The sequence below is a fragment of the Erpetoichthys calabaricus genome, chromosome 8, assembly GCF_900747795.2.
Source record: "Erpetoichthys calabaricus chromosome 8, fErpCal1.3, whole genome shotgun sequence".
In the NCBI taxonomy this organism is placed as follows: Eukaryota; Metazoa; Chordata; class Cladistia; order Polypteriformes; family Polypteridae; genus Erpetoichthys; species Erpetoichthys calabaricus.
In genome coordinates, this window is record NC_041401.2 from 23,044,971 (window position 1) to 23,062,879 (window position 17,909).

General features: G+C 40.7%; 1 protein-coding gene and 1 long non-coding RNA gene across 2 annotated transcripts in view; one reads left to right on the top strand and one right to left on the bottom strand.

Moving 5' to 3' along the window:
* The window catches only part of LOC127528936 (uncharacterized), a 269,154-nt gene that overhangs the window by 220,402 nt on the left and 30,843 nt on the right, over positions 1 to 17,909 (bottom strand). The window lies entirely within an intron of this gene.
* abcb11a (ATP-binding cassette, sub-family B (MDR/TAP), member 11a) overlaps positions 1 to 17,909 on the top strand; it is a 113,785-nt gene that overhangs the window by 51,125 nt on the left and 44,751 nt on the right. The window contains exons 11-18 of the mRNA XM_028806350.2: positions 3,423 to 3,597; positions 4,471 to 4,584; positions 4,681 to 4,791; positions 10,239 to 10,364; positions 10,509 to 10,712; positions 11,414 to 11,584; positions 13,973 to 14,174; positions 14,265 to 14,346. Coding sequence (XP_028662183.2) covers positions 3,423 to 3,597; positions 4,471 to 4,584; positions 4,681 to 4,791; positions 10,239 to 10,364; positions 10,509 to 10,712; positions 11,414 to 11,584; positions 13,973 to 14,174; positions 14,265 to 14,346 — 1,185 coding nt within the window. The remainder of the gene's footprint in view (positions 1 to 3,422; positions 3,598 to 4,470; positions 4,585 to 4,680; positions 4,792 to 10,238; positions 10,365 to 10,508; positions 10,713 to 11,413; positions 11,585 to 13,972; positions 14,175 to 14,264; positions 14,347 to 17,909) is intronic.

Consider the following 17,909-nt stretch of genomic DNA (forward strand, 5'->3'; position numbering starts at 1 on the left):
TTCACCCATCTTCATTTCATCAGGAAATACTGATAGGACTATCTTTACATTCCCATTCAATGTTCCAATCTCTGGACTAGCTACCTTCATCATTGCATTTCATCCATTGCCGTTTACAATGGACTTCATAATGAGTGTTTATTGTTGTAGTTTGTGTAAATTGTACATTGCCATAAAGGGACTGGGGTGGGATTATTTAGCATGTAATTATGTTTCATTTATTAGAGGTTAAAACATTCTTTAATTGTTTTATGACCTTTTGTTTTTTTGTGTCTGCTTGTGAGTCCATGCAGATCGGGCCAAGGCTGGGAGCATCCCTGGGATCTCTACCAAAAAAATAAATAAATCACTGTCTCTTCGACGATGTGAATCTTAGCGGCACCGGACTGCTACAGATTTATGTGTAATGCCCAGGGAGTCTCAACCTGTGCTTATGAGCCTTCCCAGAATTGTATGGAGTAATAAGAAAGATTAAGGTCTTCTTAGAACGCAGAGCTCATCACACCTATGAATATCCTGCTGTCAAAGACCTGTCCAACCCCCACAGCCCCTGTCCATCTCTAGGGTGACAATGACACCATCGCTAAAAAGTGGTAATTAAAATGAGAATTGGTGCTACAATAAGATAATGATCTAAAACCCACCTCAAAATCTACAATGGAATACCTCAAAAGGCGCGAGTTGATAGTTTTGCCATGGCCCTCACAGTCCACCGAGCTAAACATCATTAAAAATTTGCAAAAGAGCAGTGCAGTGCATCAAGCGCCCAAACATTTGCTTCAAGCCCTTACTATTTTTTGGTATTTTGTACCTGTGAATGATAGAAATAAAAAATGTAATCCTGCTAAAAATATTAAAGAAATGTGTCATCTTTAACTTTATTCCTTTTGGTGATCAGTTCATCTTCTGCTCCTGTAACTATTCAGAGTAACAGATATATTAAGTAAGGGTGCCCAAACATTTGCATGCCACTATAATATACAGTATACAGGTATTCCCCAGGTTACGGACATCCGACCTACGACATACGAATGGGGCCGCAGCTGTGACGCATGCGCCTCAGTAACTGCCGCTCCGTCATCTTCGGTCCGGGGACACTGCAAGCAGTGGCTGGACGGAGGCTGGAGGGGGTCGATTTCGCTGCTCGCGCAGTGTAGTGTCTGTTGGGCGGATCCTGGCGGCAAGCAGTTTCACTGCCCGCCCACCACACACGGCTGCCCCATTCGTTCTAGGTGGGCGGCTGGTAATGCTGCAAGTGGTGACCCTGTTGTGGCTGAACGGAGGCCATTGAGGGTGAACGGGGAAGTGGGGGGCAGCATTGTAGTGTGCCTCGGATGGCTGCGGACACTGCAGGCAGAATACTGTAGTGGAGGCGACTGTGATGTGGGCTGGTGATGAACTGCCCCTCGCTGCCCCCATTCATTTTCAATAGCAAGCCTGCTTGTACTGTTACGCACATAGCAGGAAGTTGTCTCTTGTCAGTACAGGGTGGTCCAGGTCTAATTCTGCAGATTCAGATTGTCTGGATGACTTTGATTTATGCGGGGACGATTCCAGTTTGGCACAAAGATGATTCTTCATGTCGTCAGTTCACACACTTCTCGATGGTCTGGGATTTTTCGGGTGATTTTCTATGTAATAAACTGAATAAGTTATAGCGTAATGAAAATTGCATAATTAGAGCTGGACCACCCTATAAATCAGACGTGTTGACGACTGGTGCCTAATCTGCTGTGATAGCGTGTACAGTGCTGTACAGGAGAGCTCATCTTAACCTTTTGTCTTCACCCTTCAAGAATGTCTCTGAAACACAAATCTGATGCAAGTGCTGGTGCTACAGTAAAGAAGAGAAAAACCATCACCATTGAAAATAAAGTAGAAATAATAAAAAGGTCAGAAAGAGGTGAAACTCCATCATTCATTGGCAGAGCACTTGGTTAAAGTTGGTCAACAATAACATTTATTAAAGTAATGCACCTGTTCCAACTTACATACAAATTCAACTTAAGTACAAACCTACAGTCCCTATCTCGTACGTAACCAGGGGACTGCCTGTACTAGTGGGCCAAGTCCCACTGGTGCCTATGGCACCCAACCCACAGTTGCGGCCAGAATATTAGTAAAATCTGTTGTCACAAAAGCCATAAAGAGCCATAGCAAGGTTTGGGGCAACCACCCGTATATTTGGTTTCCTGGCTGCAAATTGTCGTTGAAATGATAGCACTGCTGTGCACAAAACCGAGTCCAAATCAGAACTGAAGGAATAGGGAAAAGGTGGAGGCTTTTAAAGGGGAAGATAGGAAGTGAGATCAAAGGGGTCGGGCTCATGAAGGTCTTCAACCATAGGCTCGAGCCCGGATGTGACATCACAGGGGCTGGAGCCGGCAAGGTCTCCTTCCATAGCCTCGGTCCTGGAAGTGATGTCAAGAGGGCCAGGTGGAATCTCCAGTGAATGGTCTGCAGGAAAGGGAGAAAAAGAGTCGGTGCACTCCGCCACATCCCGATATGACTCGGAACTGCCCTTACTCAAGCCCTTTAGCTGTCTCCCATGCGCACATGTGTGACACTGTAAATGTACAAAAGAAAAAATATTATTTATTGGGGTCAAAAACATGAAATTCTATAAATATGTAAAAGAAAAATAAATTATTATTTAACGGAGTAAAAATCATGAAATGAGAATAAAATATTTACTCTTTTACCGATTGGAGTATTCCCGTTAAACTGAGGTCCACTATGCTCGATGAGTATTTATAAAAGACTAAAATGATCCATTTATTTTAACTGACATTCTTATAGATAAAAAAAACTTTTTTTAAAAAATGACTGACTTAAATAACAAGAAAAATCACGTGAAAACTAATGTGGTATGCAATGGGTCATCGTAACTCAAACTTTAGCTAACTAAATCACCTAAATACAAACATTGGTGTTTTGAATAGATAATTTTTTTTTGATAGTTTGTTCCTGTGAAAGAAAGTCCAAAATAAAAACCACAACTTTCTTGATATTTTAGTTTATAATTTAAAAACAGAAAAAGTATTTGAAAATCTAACATCATCACATTAAAGTTTGATAATTTATGGAAAGAATGATACCAAACATATATATGTAGGTTTTAAAATAAGCCCAATTTAAACCGTGACAAAAAACATCACAAAAAATCGTTGCACTTTTACAATTTTATATATAGAGAGTAAATTTATATATATACTAAACATATCTATATTTATACAACATCAGGCTCACAGATTATAGCATCACATTGATCACTTGTGCTTTTTCTGTTCTTTTTATATTCTACCTATGCAGTAATGAATGAATTATAATAAGTGGATGAATCTATCTGAAAAGCTAAAAGATAATAATGAAAATATCTTATCTCAGAGGTTCACCGCTGCACTGTTTACTTCCCTTAACAGATACGACCAAAATCTGGTTGAAGCTCAGAACTGGGGCATTAGGAAAGGAGCCATCATGGGCCTTTTCCAAGGATACCTCTGGTGCATCATTTTCCTGTGTTACGCCCTAGCGTTTTGGTACGGATCAAAATTGGTTATTGAAGACAGAGAGCTGTCTGCAGGCGGCCTCATCCAGGTACGTTATCAAGCATCAGAAGCAATAGTTTAGTGCGTACAAAGTTTATAATGTTAGTTTCAGCTCCATCTCTACATGCTATTTATTAATATTTGTATTTTTGTCTGTCATTTTGACCCATTTTTGAATCATTCCTTTGCTATTTTGGATTTTTTTTTAAATTTTTGTTTATTTTACTTGAAGAAAATAACATTGCATAAAATCAAGTTTAACTTATACAAAACTTATTTTGTAGTCAAACTAGAAAAAAAAAAAAATCAGAAAGTTAAAACAACAAACTAGGACCAAAAAGAAACAAAACTTAACAAAACTGAATTCAACCCACACCCGAGAGAGCCATGGGAAAAACTAATTAGAAAAAAAAAGAAATGAAGGGAAAATGTCCTTTCCCCTCAATATAAGTGTCTTTTCTAAAATTGCATTAATTAAAATTTGCCATATTTTAAAAAAAAAATCCTCTAAGAGAGAACTCAATTTTTTTCCAATTTGAAACAGTATACAGTAGAACATCAGTTTCCTACTGACTTATAAAAGGATGGCTGAGATTCTTCCAGTTAAGCAAGTTATGAGAAGTCTATGTGCTAGTAGTGTGAAATAGGCAGCCATTTTGGATTTCGCTTTTTAGAACCCCATACATTAATGATGGGTGTGGCTATGTGCACTCATGTGACATCACGGCGGCCATTCTGTTTAAGGCTGGGTCGTGTTCTCAGTCATTGTCTAAACTTTGTTTCAGTGGTAGAACATTTTCAAGGCATTTTGTGACTTTTGGTTTTGATTTAGTTGCTGTAATTGGGACATAAATAGGAAATTAACAAAATGTTGTTATGTCGTGCACTTATTCCACGCATCACCTTTTATTTTTCTGCACAGGTCTTTTTTGGAGTGCTCTTTGCAGCTATGAATCTTGGCCAAGCATCTCCCTGCTTAGAGGCCTTTGCATCAGGCCGTGGTGCAGCTAAACTCATCTTTGAGACCATCGACAGGGTAAGAGGGGGCTCTGAAGAATCCATTTTATTGTTAAAACCTGCCAGTCTTCCACAACATGGTGATTAGTTATCTGACTTTCTTTTTTACTGGTAGCAACCGGAAATTGACTGTTTGTCAGAAGAAGGATACAAGCTGGACAAAGTAAAGGGGGATATTGAATTTCATAACATCACCTTTTATTATCCATCCAGACCAGAAGTTAAGGTATTGTGTAATTAATGCTGCAGTTTTAATCGTGATCTGCCTATGGTAGTCTATAATGATGACTCATCCTATTCTGGGTCACCCAGCAATGACCCCCTCAAAGGGGTGGGCGCTGATAGTAGTGAAGAGTGATGAGAGATATAATGCATGCAAAATTGAACTTATGGTGAAACTCAGTGTTTCACTTCACTGCATGGAAAGAAGAAAGAAGTGTAATTACGTATGCATTAAGTATGTATTAATTCTACATACTTCTGCTTGTCATTTAATATGTAAGTTAAGATCACTAGTGGAAGAAAGTGTTCATATCTTCAGCTAGGATAAGGCTGTTAGTAGGTAACAGTCAAAGTGGAGGGAGCTGGGTTTTTGGCAGTGGTAACTTTCCATGTATTGAGTTGTCCAGTAGACACTTTCAAGTGTATGATGGTGCATTTTAGTGTGTGTTTGTTGGGAAAATATGCAGCCTGTCACATTAAAAAAATGCACTGCACTTCTCCGTGATGATGTGAATGGGAGGCATCAATAGAACTGACTTTACCAGTGTTGTACGGATTACAATGTAGTGGCTACAAGGCACTCAGATCTCCACTGTTTGCCAATGTGATTTATTTATCTTCTATATACTCTGTGTCTGTGTGTGAGTGTGTGTGTGTCCAGTCTCTCTGAGTAATCTGATTTGTCATTTTGGCTTTGGTTTGTTTGGTCAGTTTCACTTTGGTTTCTCAGTCAAATGCAATCAAGAGAGAAAGTACTGAGCCAGGTTGGGTCACGTGAGGATTCCAAGGAAAGGAATATGAGAAACTTTGAGAATGACATTCGAAGATGGGAAGTATTTGCAAGAACATGAATGAGGTTTTGACAGTGGGTAATATGGGCCCATCTACCAATGGTGATAGTCAAAAAGCGAACAGCAGGCAAGCAAGGGGTCTAGAAATGGAGTCTGATAAGCAGGCTTTACAGGAATGTGAATGAGAGAGGAAGTGTCGGGCAAAAGAGGTTGAGACACACAAAGACACTGAAGAAAGGCACAAGTGGAACATATAAGGCAAGACATATCAAATATTTTTAAATGTATTCTATTATCTGTTTTTCGACAGGCAAACATAACTACTTTTATTATAAAAAAATACCAGAGAGAGACCTGGCTGCATTCATTATAGGGAACTCCATGGGGCACTATATGGCTGTGTACCAACAGAGGATAATAATAATAATTCTTTACATTTATATAGCACTTCTCTCACTACTCAAAGCGCTCTCCACACAGGGAGGACCCGGGAAGCGAACCCACAATCTCCTTACTCCTTACTTACACCTGTGAGGATAATCAGGGCTAGCATTATGAGTTGGTAGTTCCCAAGATGCACATGCATAATTTCCTACAATACTATGCAGAAGACCAGACCCCGGGCACAGACAGACAGACACCGTATGTCCTAAACACACACGTTTATTTTCACCAATCCTGCACCCAACACAGTGCCTCCAACACTAGTACTCAGTCCTTCTCTTTCCGCCTCTCCTCTACTCCTTTCTTCCCAAGCTTTGTGTTCCTCCTCCCGACTCTGGCTTCGAAATGTAGTGAGACGGCCTCCTTTATAGAGCACCCGGAAGTGCTCCAGGTGTGCCTTGATTAACATCCAGCAGCACTTCCGGGTGTGGCAGAAGTGCTGCACCGGAACCCCGCTCCTCTTCTGGCAGCACTCCCAGGTGTGGCGGAAGAGCTGTATGTCCAAACTCTGGAGCTGTCCAGGTGCCCCCTGGCGGTGGCCACGGACCTCTACTGGGCTGAGCCTCCAAGCCCCAATTCCATGGCCCCGATGTAAGCCAAGGGTGCTGCCCTCTCGTGTCCAGGGGGACGTACTCCTGATAGTATGCCCATTCTCCCAGTCTCCTCCTGGAAAGGGTGTCCCGTTCGGGCAGGATCCCCGGCCATCCATCACAACTACCATGATAGCCCAATAGGTTGTTACCTTGGACATATAAAAACGTTAAGTTCCTAAAGGTGGTATGGTGGCTGACATTTCGCAAGGACACCTTGTCATATGTTTAGACATGTACCACCTGTTAGCAATACAAGACCCCACCTCTGGACACTTACAACTAGTGTCAATAACATCACTGGGGGGAGTACCTTAGCATGGACCTAGTGAGACCATGTTTGCTAAGTAAAGACCAGAAGACTTTCCTGATGGTGGTTGTGGACTATTAAATTAAATTACAAAAAGATTTTTTTAAATAAATAATGGATGAAAACAATTAAACAAATACCACATGACAAGGAGCCCATCCAAAAACCCTGACAGCAACAACTAATTAACAAAGAAAAGATTTAAATTTAACAGAATTGACACATGTCCAGAGCATTCCTCAGTAGAACACTGACTCTCAGATTTGTTATTGCCATTTTATTATGTTGTACTGAAGTTGAATTATCCATCCATTATCCAACCCGCTATATCCTAACTACAGGGTCGTGGGGGTCTGCTGGAGCCAATCCCAGTCAGCACAGGGCGCAAGGCTGGAAACAAACCCTGGGCAGGGCGCCAGCCCACCGCAGGGAACACCCACACACCAAGCACACACTAGGGACAATTTAGAATCGCCAATGCACCTAACCTGCATGTCTTTGGACTGTGGGAGGAAACTGGAGCGCCCGGAGAAAACCCACGCAGACACGGGGAGAACATGCAAACTCCACGCAGGGAGGACCCAGGAAGCGAATCTGGGTCTCCTAACTGCAAGGCAGTAGCGCCACCCACTGCGCCACCACGCCACCCAAGTTGAATTATTTTAGTGTAATATTAATGCCAGTTGGTTTAAAGCTAACATGTTTGTAGAATTTAAATTGTCTATATGAGTGCATTAAAAATATGAATATATATTATGATACAACCAACTGGCATACATCTGGTTGTGCTGGGGAGTTAATGATATGCCCTGATTTTAATTGTGGTTAATTCTCTAATTTACTTAAATGCTCATGTGAGTAATCTTAATACATAATTCACCTGCCTTCTCACTCACTCACTTACTCATGTCCGTCCGAAGCCGAATGTGCAGTTGCCTTCGAGACCAACATCCAACCCCAACATCCCGGCAGGCAGCGGATTTACAGCCACAAAAATTCAAAGAGAAAGGTGACTTCGATTAGAGCTCTAGAGCCATGAAAGGCGATTTCAACTACAGCTCGAGGCCTAATTACGCATTCTGATTCAATTACGCATTCATTCAATACACCTATATCAGGTTTGTGGTGCTTATACTTATTACTATTCCATATTGTACTGGAACATTCATCATTCAATATTATACTATAGGCCTGGAAAATTCATCAACTAACAGTACAAGCCTGTACAGTAATGAGTAAAGTGGACTACAATCATTACAAAGCAACTTCTTCGTTACTTATCATTTGTTCTTCATACACTGCTGACACAAACTCTTGCCCGTTTCATCTTACATTGTCGAAACGGGCTCTTTGTCCAGTTTAAAGATAAAATTGGTTACCAAAATGAGCAAAGGAAATTAAATTCCTGTTAAAGATAAGCCATAGTTTTGAAATTGTTATATTACTAATTAATTCAATAATTGTCCTTCTAAAATCCATCTTTACTTCAGTGAACTATAATAAACCCAATGTGTGTTGATTTTTACTTAGTCTTTTATCTTGTGTATTTATTCAAACATTAAGGTTGTAAGCTGGTTACTTATTTTTTTTCTCTCTGCTGCTGGGTACCCCAGTAGGGGAGGCACATTGTAAATCATATCCATACTAACTAGTACCACACTTCAGGTCATCACCGTGACATCGACTGCAGTTATGTATTGATCAAAGGCAGGATTGCATTTACATGATTCATTATTCCATAGTACATTTCTGTAGCAGAAAATGTCATGTGAGTGATATTTACAAATAAAATAAACTGCATTCTCTAGGTTAAGTCTTTCACCTACTTATTTTTGTGCTAGCGCTGTTGCCTTGCAGTAAGGTGGCCAGGGTTCATATTCCGGGTTCTCTCTGCATGGAGTTTTCATGGTTTCTCCGTGTCTCCGTAGTTTCTCCCGGGCACTCCAGTTTCCTCCCACAGTCCAAAGACATGCAGGTTAGGTGGATTGGCAATACTAAATTGGCCCGTTTCTGTGTGTGTTCGCCCTGCAATGGGCTGGTGCCCTGTCCAGGGTTTGTAACCACCTTGAACCCTATGCTAGCTGAAATAGGCTTCAGAACTGGCCCGTGGCCCTGTGCAGGGCTAAGTGGGTTAGAAAATGACTGACTTCAACTGTTGCTCAAGTATCATTTTTGAGAACTTTTTTCAACTCTGTGTAGTACTTCTACAATATGATTATGCAGGTGAACATGAAAGTGCGAATAAGGCTTTTAGAAGCGATATCCCATGTTTTCAGTTTAAAGAACTCCTTTATGACCCCAAAACTCTTTGGTGAGTTCTTCATTTTTCAATAGCAAAATGGACTGTGAAATGAATTTTAGTGTATAGTTTAGTGTCAGAAACTATGAATCTAAACTTGCCTGTTTTGCTCATCACTGGCAGTCAATGAACCTAGACTGGCTGCCTTTCTGCTTTGTCTTACAATCCTGAATCCTTCAAGCACTGGGGCACTATGGCTTTTCATTTGCATTATTTGGAATAACAGCACACAACAAATAAATGTAACTAAAAAGGTTGGAACTACAAAACACTGCTGTATGTACATTGTTACACTGCGACCCTGAACTGGATTAAGCAGGTTTGATAATTGAAGAATGAATGGATTAGTAGATAGAAACTGAATGTGATGACAATCATAAATCCTTTAATCCTCTCCTAATTTATTATTAACTTATGAGTGCTCCCTGTGCATAGAACTTAGACATTGTAATGAAAAAACAAGAGAAGGAAAAAGGTTTGGGGGAACCACCCTATATATTCACAGGCAATAACAATTAAATGCAATGAGTAATCACAAAAGGCAGAGTCCCCATCGACTGAGGAACAAAGGGTGTGGGTTTTAATAGTGGCTGTGCAGGGAGAGGCGAGTCCATGTCGGGATGGCGAAGGTGAGGTCAGTAGGAGGGCGTGGTATGGATAGCAGGGCAAATGTTGGTGCTGGTTTAACTGGGCTTCCCTTCTGTTGATCTGTGTCAAAGGGGGAAGAGAGGTTAGTGCACTTTATCAACCCTCATGTTGACAGGTTACCTTCAGTTAAGCCCTTTGACCACCTCCTATGTGCACGCGCATGACAACATGTATACCTCGTCTGATGTGCTCTCAACAACTATTGGCCTCTACATGTCACCCAGTTGACTCAACTCTGTCTATCTAAAGTTTTGTTTTTGCTGCATCTGCCCTCTTCATTTTGGCAGTACATTTCATGCCTTATCATCACAACAGGAATTTCTCTTTCAGTTATTTGCATGAAATTTAATATGGTTTCCAACTTTTTAGATTTTAGATCAGATAAACATGGTGATTGAAACTGGGAAGACAACTGCCTTTGTTGGACCCAGTGGGACTGGAAAAAGCACAGCTCTACAGCTCATTCAGAGGTTCTACGAACCTCAGGAAGGCACGGTAAGCTCAAAACACCTGTCATCTTCATGGTTTGAATGGGAGGTAACATCAGCCGTGAAGTAGCTCAGAGGGTCAACCTCAGTTCTACTGCACATCAGTGGAAGAAAGAGGACAAAGAAATGAAAGTTAAATGTTCTTACACAGGTCACGCTAGATGGCCATGACATTCGAGGGTTGAATATTCGGTGGCTGCGATCGCTGATTGGCATTGTTGAGCAGGAGCCCGTTTTGTTTGCAACTACAATTGCTGAAAATATTCAATATGGCAGAGAGGATGCAACGATGGAAGAGATCATACAGGCAGCAAAGGAGGCCAACGCGTACAATTTCATCATGGACTTGCCTGAGGTAAAATAAAACTGCTGAACATGGCTGTTATTTCATCATTATTGTACTAAACAGGATATTGCTGAAATTAAAGGAATATTTCATCCAAAAATGATATTTGGTTATGTTACTTACCCCCTGTAAATTGTACTCATGGCTGAGAAAAAATTTTAAGGTCATGTTTTCATGCCAAATAGAGAGAAGAAAAATCGAGATATAATAGAAACCAATGGAACCACCCTAGTGTGGCGGAAGTGCTGCCCTTGCACCCAGAAGCACTCCGGGCGTACATATTTCGTGGTTCGGCAGCACTTCCTGAGGTGGTGGAAGTGTTGTCCTCCAGGGCTCCAGGACCATCCAGGCGCCCCCTGGTGGTGGCCACAGGTCCCCATGGGGTTGAGGTTCCTAGCTCCATCTGATGGAATCCAGGGTGGCTGCCCTCTTATGCCCAGGGAAAGATAGTGCCCTTCTTCATCCAGGCATCCCGGTGGGGCAGGATCCCTAGTCGTCTGCCACACTATCTATCTATCTATCTATCTATCTATCTATCTATCTATCTATCTATCTATCTATCTATCTATCTATCTATCTATCTATCTATCTATCTATCTATCTATCATTTTTCAGAAGATGAGATGAAATTATATTGCAGTATCAGAAGGTTCATAAGTCTCATAAAATAATATTTAGAAATAATCTATTTTGTAATTCTGTCTCCACAGAAATTTGATACCTTAGTGGGAAAAGGTGGAAGTCAGATGAGTGGTGGGCAAAAACAGCGCATTGCCATTGCTCGGGCTCTCCTCAGAAATCCCAGGATCCTACTGCTGGATATGGCCACTTCTGCATTAGATAACAAGAGTGAGGCCCTTGTTCAGGACGCGCTTAATAAGGTGTGTGCTTTGATGGTCAGGTAAATCCAATAAATGAGGCATCTTCTGAACAAAGTTTGTGCTGTTGAGTCTATGGAATAAGAGGCACCATATGGTATATTAAGTTATTGCTTAGAAGAGTAATTTCAGGCAATGCTTGACAATTTCAAGCACAAATGGTTACTTAGGAGCATCTATGGTCAACCCAAAGCAGCTAAAGTCAAATAGGAACAAAAGATGTCTCACTACAGAAGGTCTTGATGCTTGAAGAAAAGCCAACCAAGAAGAAAACAAGATGGACAGATCTATTTATGGAAAACACTAAAATGCAACTCTGATAAATGAAATGCCTTGAAATTAATAGAAAATACTCTTTAATATTGACCATTAGCTCAGTATTAGTAGGGTAACAGCTCAAAACAGCTTGTCAAGAGTTAAAAGTGTATAATGTATTAACAGTAAATTACATACCATACAACATTTACACATAAATATGTACCATATATTTATTGTACAGAAAAGAAATGTAACCTCAGTGCTTAATGTAAACAGCCATGGTAATAGAAAATACTAAAACTTTTTAATAGAAAACTGCAAATTATCCTGTAGAAACAAACTATAATAGTAGCTATAAGACAAGCCTCCAAAGCTTTGACATATTTATCAGGTCCTGTGTAGTCAGTGTGAGTACATGATTATGTAAATAAACCCCTAATAGGTACAAAGCTGTGGTGACTGGGTTCTCCTAGAGCTATTATGGGACAATGTGGTGAGGTGGTGGGTAAATGGGGGCTTTGTAATGCTTCTGTGCCTCACCGTGTCTCTTCATTTTGTCCAGTGTTTTGTTTTTCCCTGACCCCTTACCTAGCCAATGATGCTCTGAGTTTATGGGACAGGTCTTTACACTAAATTGCTGCAGGTCTTTGTGATGCTGCAATCATTTAGACTGCAGTTACCCTGAGAGGCCTATACAAGACACCTGTGTCTACAACATGTAACATTAGTAAGTGTACACTCTCCGAGGTTCTGGCTCTTTTTGTTTTGTGTTAAAGTGTCTTGATTTGTTTTTCCCTGTCTGCCAGGCATTACAAGTTCCTAGTAAGTTCCTATTGTAATAACAGGCAGGGTGAACAACAAAGGTTTGGGGAATTTGTACCCCGTGTACTTGAAAAATGAAAATAAGAATGACATCTTTACAGACGAGTCGGAGCTGATGGGCCCGGAACCGGAAATTATGTCATCAGGCGGAGAGACCTTGGTAGGTGGAAGTGTCATCATTTGGAGGCGGACTCTGTTGAGGGTCTGCAGAGAGGAAAGAGTATTACTGGGCAGCGCCACTCTTTGGCATGGCTGAGAAACATTTACTTTCAATCCCATAAACTGTCTCCTAATTGCATGTGTGTGACACTATTTATTACAGTATTTTGTACTGGTCTTTTAAATTTTCCCTTATTCTTCTGATTATTACCTTAATTTTCATTTCAATTGTTTAGTTCCCTGATGTTTTCTTAATTTACCAATTTTTATATTTTTCTGTTATTGATGTATTCATATGGTAATGAATTTTTTCTCTGGTTAATTTATTTTTCATTCAAGTCATTAAATTATAATGTTGTGACAAGGAGACATGCACATAATGGAAAGGGATGTGACAATCAAAAAGAAAATCCACAAAAGTAGGAGAAGGCCCTCACTGGCTAGGACAGACAAGTCTCATCTAAAACCTGACTGATGTGCATTCAGACTAATGTCCAAACTTTTTGAGGACCATAGCAATTTCCACAAATAAAGAATGTTTAGGGCTAGCTAGTAATCAACCTATTTTCTTAATTTTGACTTTGACTCTTAGTACATACCTTGGTTTTGGTTATTAGACCATCAAGTTCATGTGCTTCAACCACTGCCTGCCTATTGACCACCCCCTCTCAAATAAGCATTTGTTCGAAACAAACAACTGGTACTTCAGCACATTTCATTTTTGTGCTTGTGATTCTTTTGATTCTTGTTATTTTGTGTTCTGGTGTTTTGTTTTTTGGGCTCACTAGAAGCTAGTTGGTTTAAACAGGAACTCAAACTAATTCATAGGTATAGATGAGTGAAGCAAGTCCTTGTGGGTTCTTCACTAGCCCCATTGAATTAACTTCTTTATTCAGGCTATGGTTAGAGTTTGATTGGATTACACCACATGCTGATATCTTGTTAAGTCTCCCTGTGTCAGTGTTAACTAAGAAATCATAGAAGCACATTTAGTGCCTTGCACCATCCATTTGCTAAACCAGTTTATACCAATTCACGGTACCAGAGAATAGTAATATTAATTGTATGTATTAAATAATTGTGTCCCTTGAAATGTTCAAATTTACCTCTTGAATTGTTAACTAACGACCTTTTCATGTGAATGTTCTTTAGGTTCGTTCTGGCAGAACCACAATATCGATAGCCCACCGTCTTTCCACAATCAGAAATGCTGATGTCATTATTGGGTTTGATCATGGACAAGCTGTAGAACGAGGAACACATGACCAGCTCTTAAAAAAGAAAGGAGTTTATTTTACTCTGGTGACATTACAGAATGAAGGTGGCACTGCCATGCTGGACAAAACCAGCCAAAGTAACTTCATTTATACATTTTTATTCATTGCATATTACTTTTATGATACTATTTGTGATTTTAGTGCTTTCTTTATATGTTTTCCTTTAGAGGCAGTCAAGGAACATTTTGTGGAATTGGCAAGAGACCAAAGTATGCGATTTAGTAAAGGAAGTTACACAGCCAGCTTGCGGTAGGCCACCATTTCTGTAAATGTGCTTGTTATTTCAACATAGTAAGTGTGAGTGACAAGGGTGCAGGAGATAACAAACAGGTGCCAGTAACAAAGTCAGTGACAGTCAAAGGTTAAAACTGGAAGATCAAAAATATAATAAGTAACCAAAGGACTCGCGCAAACTGAGTCAAGTTCAAAAATTGATCAAAAACAAATTAAACCTAGCACTTGGCCTACTAAAAATCTAACACTAGAGTTTGTAATTATTTCTTTTTCAACTTACAGATAATCTCAAACCACGCTGCAGCCATATGTATACAGAATTAACGGTTATATCACAGATGTAACAACAACGGTCGTGTGACCCTGTGATGCCCAGACTGGCTGTAGCTGGCATACTCCCTTGAACCCAGGACATAGATAGTCATGTACTGAGGATGGACTGGGCAATGAGGGCACACAACACAGCAAGGGCAGGTGCAAACAGTGCAAGTGTTATTAGAAGAAAGAAATAAACTATACATAGCATAAACAAGTGCCATAGTGAAGGTTAAAATAATCTACTAGTAAAACAAGGTTAAAATCATTCTCAGGATCTACCCATGAAATCTTTCATGTGCTGTGGTATTATCTTCTTGGGTATGAGGGCCAGGGTGTTTAGGACAGGCCAGGTTTAAAACTTTACATGAAGGAACAAACAAGGGTGAAAAAAATAAATACATAGTAATAATAAATTCTAACTGAATGTAAAATGAGTAACACATTAAAAACAGCTTGCTTTTGTAACCAACTGCAATCCGCCTTTGTCTGCGTCTTGTAAATGATTGTCAAAACAGAAGCTTTTATTTTCCTCTCCAAGAAACTTTCCAAAACAAAAGGAAAAAAAGGTATAAGGTGTCACATAAGCGGCTTGTCCCCTATGCGCCCACAGCATCCACCGCGCTTCTGCCCTTTTATTTATACAAACACATTGCATATAAAACTATTTACAAAAAAATTACTCAGATTTTCCAGAGAGAACTATTTACAATACACATAGATTTATACAAAAAAAATCCTAATTTTATAATTACATATTCTTAACAAAAATAAATAAATAAATAAATAATATATATATATAGCATACCTTTCCGAAACAAAAGGAAAAAAAGAGATAGGGCGTCACATAAGCGGCTTCTCCACGATGCCTAATAAATAATAAATTAAATCAATTACAAATTTTTAATACAAAATAAGTGAAATAAAAATTAGGAAAAACTTGATGAGAACTGAAACCACAACCTACACCCACAGTGTCCACTGCACTTCTGGTGGCAGAGGCAAAAAACGTGGTGCATGCAGGTTGTGAGGTGTGACGCTAATTAACGCCCGTACTATGACAGATTATATTGTCAGTGTACTATTAACTATTTATAGGGATCAACTAATTTTGGGGAAGTCCATAACTAAAACAAAGCGAAATTATAAATAACATATTACACTTTGCTACACTATAATGCTAGAAATATCAAAAATAAAACAAGTGAGTTGGAGATGTATATAGTGGAGCATAATTATGATATTATAGCATGTTGAGGGACAGCCTGTGTTCTTACCTAGCCGGGATGCCGTTGAGGTGGAAGGACTAGGGGCAGACAGCTTACTCAGGGCTTTGTCTCCCCCAGGAAGCTAGATGGCAGCAAGCTCAGGCGCAAATCCCTGCATGGGTGCCTACAAAGCATGCAGGGTATTGTAGTCCTGAGGGACAGCCTTGTTGGGTCACATGGAGGCCACCTGGGGGAGCTGTGGGATTTGAGAGTCCCTACTCTGTAGGGCTCTAACCTCAACCGGAAGTGCTTCGGAGTTGCAGCGTCATGTCACCAAAAGCACTCCCAGGAATTAGATAAAAGGAGCTGCCTGCAACACGTGGGAAGCATGTTTAAAGAGCTGCCTGCCTCACATATCTCACATCTGGACAAGCCAGAGTCATGAGGAAGGTGGACAACTCTTGCAAGAAGGAATGGAGGAGGCAGTGAAATTAAAAAAAAGGAAGAAAAAAGTTGCTTAATTGTGCTATTATTATTGCGTATATGTTTGGCTGTGGTGATGGGAAATGCTTGTTTTAAAGAGTTTCCCACAAATAAAACACTTTGGGCTTTTACCTTGTGCTCATGTTGGGTGTTTGGGGAGTTGGAGCACACCCTGGTGTCCACAAGCAGTAACAGAAACCTGGCTAAATAATAAAGAAATGGATAAGTATAACGTAGAAGGGTACACCTTTTTAGGAAGGACAGAAAGAGCAGAAAAGGAGGTGGGGTTGCTATTTATGTCAAATGGACGATCAGCCCCATCTTAGTGAGGACATGTGGCTTCGTCTGGAACACATTAGAGAAAGAGGTTTTGTTTTAGGCTTGTGTTATAGATCGCACAATCCAGACAATAATTTCACCACACATCGTTTTAGTAATATTAAAAAGGCAAGTTTAAAGAGGGATATTACAGTCATGGGGGATTTTATCTACCCAAATATTAACTGGGATTATATTGCAAATAGCAGAGCACAAGAGCAGGAATTTTTAGAAGTAATCAGTGACTGTTTTGTAGCACAGTATGTTAAAGCACCAGTGCGGGAGGAAGCCTGTCCTTGTCTAGATTGTTCTAATGTGCTAATAGAAGAAATGAATAGATAGAACTGGCCAGCTTTATTTGTCTGAATGGCCGGTGGTCATCTACATTATTCTAATATTCTAATTCTCTCAAACTGCTTCCCTGTTGCTCATCTAGTTTCTCCGTTCTACAGCAGGAGACATCTTCTGACATCCTATAAACCTCTTGGTGTCTGCAAGGACTGTGAGCTTTGCTCCTTTCTCCCATCGCCATCTCTCAGCCTTCAGCAGGAGCCCACTTGGAGCCCACTGGGGCCATCCCTTGCCACTTACCTCCATGCTGCTGCAGCAGTTCTGTTACAACCCTGCTTTTCTTTTCTTTCTTTCCTTTAACCTCCAAACTTTTCTTATTCTTCCTCTTCCAGTCTCTGTTCTCTCTCTGTAATTTTCAGGCTCATTTTATGTGAGTTTAGGTGTTATAAAACGGCGCGATGTTGCGCCTGACCTGGCACAGACTCACACGGAGACATGTGTAAAAACACAAACAGAACTTTTATTTTCTTCACCTGTGGGGCACGTCTTCCCAGTGAACCCCACAGGCACAATACAGTCCAAAATAGCACAAGTAAAAACACAACACTCCCTTCTGGCACCACCACTCCTCCCGTCAAGCTTCATCCTCCTATTCCTGACTCTGGCCACTGAGTGGTGGTTGCTGACCCCTTTTATAGTCCACCTGGAAGTTCTCCAGGTGCTTGATCACCTGTTTCCGGTTGCACATCTGGGTGGGGCTGAAGACTCCTCCAGCTGGGCTCAGGGATTCATGCAGTGCCCCCTGGCGGCCACCCCAGATCCCAACAGGGCTGTGGAGAACTCCATCTCCCATGGAGCCCTGCGGGAAGCTGAGGCACCACCGTCAGCCAGGGATGCTGCCACCAAGCATCCTGGAGGAGGTATTGAGCAGCCCATGGTTTCTACCCCGGAACATACGTCAAA